Source organism: Mandrillus leucophaeus, unplaced genomic scaffold (assembly GCF_000951045.1).
Source record: "Mandrillus leucophaeus isolate KB7577 unplaced genomic scaffold, Mleu.le_1.0 Scaffold112, whole genome shotgun sequence".
NCBI lineage: Eukaryota > Metazoa > Chordata > Mammalia > Primates > Cercopithecidae > Mandrillus > Mandrillus leucophaeus.
Genome location: NW_012099432.1, coordinates 695,291 through 699,349, shown reverse-complemented (window position 1 = coordinate 699,349; position 4,059 = coordinate 695,291). Strand labels below are relative to the sequence as shown.

Here is a 4,059-nt window from a genome sequence, read left to right as displayed (position 1 = left end):
GGGAGTATCACTTAAGCCAGGAGGTTGAGGCAGTAAGCTATGACTGAGCCATGGCACTCCAGGCCGGGCAACAGAGTGAGACCCTGTCTCAAAAAAAAAAAAAAAATCTAATCCCTCTTTCCTTCCCCCACCACACTGACTGCTGAGTCAGCTAGTCCATCCTCCAAGAGCAGCGGAGAGGTGGGGACACATTTGCCCAGCACCGTGATAGGGTCACAGCAAGGGCTCACAGGCTGCAGGGAGCCTGCCTGGACTTTTCCCCTCTTAGCTACCTGGCAACCTCGTCCATGTCCTTTAATGGTTCTGCATCTCCGCCTGCCGGGGAGTCCCTGGGAAATGGGGCCTCCCGGATGTCCCTTTGTAAACCCTACACACTGGGGAACAGCCAGCTAAGGACACTGAGGACATGACACAGTGCCTGGTGCACACCGTGGGGCTGCAGGCCCGGGAGGGAGACGTGAGGCACGTGGTGGAGGAGAGATCTACTCTTCTACACCCTTCGCAGAGCGGCCCCTTCCTGACTCTGCCACTCACCTGCGCCCACTTCACTTCCCGCCCCTAGGGGCCTGTGAAGCCTCCCTGGCCTGCTCCACCTGCCATGTGTACGTGAGTGAAGACCACCTGGATCTCCTGCCTCCGCCCGAGGAGAGGTGAGTGGGGTAGCCCTGCCTAGCTGGGAGCTTCACCCTGAAGCACTGAACAGCCGCCACCATCCTCCCCACTTCCAGTTACTGGAAGGGGAGCTGCCTCCTCCCACACTACCCCCTGTGCTCAGTCAGCTTCCTCCCTCCCCTGCCTCTGGCCCCTCACCCACCCAGCTAGCCTGCCCTTGGCTAACACTGCCCGTGTCACCACCCCAGGGAAGACGACATGCTAGACATGGCCCCCCTCCTCCAGGAGAACTCGCGGCTGGGCTGCCAGATCGTGCTGACGCCGGAGCTGGAAGGAGCGGAATTCACCCTGCCCAAGATCACCAGGAACTTCTACGTGGACGGCCACGTCCCCAAGCCCCACTGACATGGACACCTGGACTGTTAAACATTGCCATGACCCCAGGGCCCAGACTGAGGGAATAGCCAAGTGCCAGCCCTGCCCAGGGAGCGGACAGGCCTGGGAGAGACGTGGAAGCCCCTGTGAATGACAACACCCCTGCTTGGGAGAGATTCCCGTGTCCAGGCTCCGGCAGGGACCAGGCCCCTAGTGGGGTGGCCTTCCCCTAGCCCCTGAGAATCGGTGTGAGTAGGAGTGGACTCAGATTGGAGCTGCAATAAATCAGTATCACAGGCTCCAGCATGTTGAGTGTCCTTGGGGGACAGATCTGGGGTCTACACGTGGCTCACACCTGTAATCCCAGCACTTTGGGAGGCCAAGATGGGAGAATCACTTGAGGCCAGGAGCTTAAGACCATCCTGGGCAACATGGCGAGACCTTGTCTGTATAAAACAGTAAAAATTAGCGTAGAGTGGTGGTAAGTGCCTGTGGTCCCAGCTACTCGGGAGACTGAGGTGGAAGGATCACTTGAGCCCAGGAGATTGAGGCTGCAGTGGAACGGTGATCAGGCCATTCCACTCCAGCCAGGGTGACAGAATGAGGCCCTGTCTCAAAAAAAAAAAAAAAACCTGCATGTGCTGTGGTGGGTCCCCGACTCTCTTCTCCCTCTGGGATCTAAGATCCCGCTGGGGATCCGAAACAGAGGCTTGGGAGCCCCCATTTCCGAGGGGTAGGGCCAGCATGGAAGGCCCCGCCCCGCAGCTGCGGAAGGATTTGGTGGGGTCCAGGCCGCCCTTGGCACGCAGGGGTGCGCAGATGACCTGAAAAAAGCCAGAAAGAGGAAAGGCGCCTCCGAGGCTGGTCGCTCTCAGCTGAGGCTCATCGCATCCTTGGCCAGGAGCGCTCCCACCCCACAGGTCCCGCCCCCCACCCAGGTGGGTTTCATCGGGTGGGCCCAGCGGGACAGGGCCGGGTGAAATTAGGGAGGGGGCTGGGCTGGGGCGCAATGGAGGCTGAGCCAGCCCCGGACTCCTCGATGCCAGCAAAGCTGCTGGCGCCTCCCTGTCTGGACCTGGAGCCGCTGGGAGGATCCCCCTCCCAGGAGAAGCCGAGGACCCCAGGATGCTGCAGAATCAGTGGGAGGTGCGTAAGGCCAAACCCCTTCCCCAGACCCCGCTAGCACTTCACCAGCTGGTTCAGTGATCAGGGGGTCGTGACCTCCCGTTCCGGGGGTCATCGAGAAGTGGCAATTTTATAATAGTTGCTGAAACTTACAAAGAGGTTCTGGTCCCCAGAGACACTTGGGGTCATCTAGGGATCAGAGGCCATGCAATTCCATGTCTCTGGGGCTGATATAGGCACTCCCCAGGGATCATCCAGGGGTTAGGGAGGGCAAGTCAATAATAATGAAAATGAGAAAAATCGTAATCATATTATGGCAAGGCAGCGGCGTGGTGGCGCGCGCCTGTAAGTCCCAGCTACTCGGGAGGCTGAGGCGGAAGGATCGCTGGAGCCCAGGAGTTCTAGGCTGCACTGAGTCCTGATCACGCCCCTGCACTCCAGGCGGGGGTACAGAGTGAGGCTCGGTCTCTAAAAGAAACACAAAGAAAAAAAGTAACCTTTTTCTCGATCCTGCAGCCAGAGGCTTGAAATCCTGCCTCGGTCACCTAGGGCGGTCCCTGTCTGGGTGATCTACGGGTGCCGTAAAGGGTTGATTGATGTGGAGGGCTGAGAGTGTGCTTGGGAGGCCCACGCTGGGCGAGGTGAGCTGCAATTACTTTGCAACTCTTAAACCTTCCACCCGGAGTTAGAAATGACTGAACCTCAGGTGGAGTGTGTAGCTGCCCCAGGGTACACAAAGAGCCGGCCCAAGTTTGGAAGCCCCTGGCCGGCTAAACCCAGGAGTCACCCAAGAAAAAGTGACCCCACTGCCCTTCTCCCCAGGTCCCTCTGGCCTGCATGCCAGGACTCGGTCACCGCCCTGCGCTTCCTCCAAGAGACAGTGGAGAGGCTGGGTCAGTCCCCTCCCCAGGACACCCCGGTCCTGGGGCCTTGCTGGGACCCAATGGCTCTGGGGGCTCAGGGCCGCCTGCTGCTGGACAGGGATTCCAAGGACACACAGACCCCGATCAGCCAAAAGGACCGCCGCCTGCAGCCCCCGGGGACTCCCCCTGCCGCACCCCAGAGAAGGCCCCGGAAACAGCCGAATCCCTGCCGGGGCACTGAGGAAGTGGACCCTGGGTTCGAGGGGGTGACTCTGACGTTTCAGATAAAGCCAGACTCCAGCCTGCAGATCATCCCCACGTACAGGTAGGGGCCGGCTAGGGCCAGGGCGCCCTTTCTCCCAGTAACAACACAAACACCAGTGTGGGAGGTAGGGGTGCTCCCTGGTGTCAGTGTGGACCCTCACACGTGCCCTAGGTTACACGTGGCCCAGTCTCTGGTTGACAACTTGAGCTGGTGCCAGATCCAGTCCTGCCCCTCCTGACTCAGTCGCTCCCCACTCCCAGTGTGAGACCCGGTCTCTTTATGAATCAGGCCTGGCCCTGCTTAGGCTGCAGTTTAGGCTGCAGCTGCGGCTGCAGTGATTTTTCCCAATGATGTTAACAGCTACTATTTGTTGGTAGTGACAACAATAAGAGGTTAACAGGCAGTATTTGATGTGTATGGGCTCATTCAAAAGCCTGGGGAGGCCAGGCACAGTGGCTCATGCCTAGAATCCCACCACTTTGGGAGGCCAAGGCGGGCAGATCACCTGAAGACAGGAGTTCAAGGCCTGGCCAGGCCGTGCGTGGTGGCTCACGCCTGTAATCCCAGCACTTTGGGAGGCCGAGGTGGGTGGATCATGAGCTCTGGGGTTCGAGACCAGCCTGACCAACATGGTGAAATCCCATCTCTACTAAAAATACAAAAATTAGCTGGGCCTGGTGGCGCGTGCCTGTAATCCCAGCTACTCAGGAGTCTGAGGTAGGAGAATTGCTTGAACTGGGGAGGCAGAGGTTGCAGTGAACCAAGATCGTGCCACTGCACTCTAGCCTGGGGGACAGAGTGAGACTCCATCTCAAAAAA

General features: G+C 59.0%; 2 protein-coding genes across 2 annotated transcripts in view; both read left to right on the top strand.

The window, feature by feature from the left end:
- FDX1L (ferredoxin 1-like) overlaps nucleotides 1-1,290 on the top strand; it is a 5,864-nt gene extending 4,574 nt beyond the window's left edge. Inside the window, exons 4-5 of the mRNA XM_011994417.1 lie at nucleotides 563-650; nucleotides 861-1,290. Of these exons, the coding sequence (XP_011849807.1) occupies nucleotides 563-650; nucleotides 861-1,017 (245 nt within the window). The 3' untranslated portion in view covers nucleotides 1,018-1,290. The remainder of the gene's footprint in view (nucleotides 1-562; nucleotides 651-860) is intronic.
- Nucleotides 1,291-1,555: 265 nt separating this feature from the next.
- The window catches only part of ZGLP1 (zinc finger, GATA-like protein 1), a 5,823-nt gene continuing 3,319 nt past the window's right edge, over nucleotides 1,556-4,059 (top strand). The window contains exon 1 of the mRNA XM_011994423.1: nucleotides 1,556-3,300. Coding sequence (XP_011849813.1) covers nucleotides 2,804-3,300 — 497 coding nt within the window. The 5' untranslated portion in view covers nucleotides 1,556-2,803. The remainder of the gene's footprint in view (nucleotides 3,301-4,059) is intronic.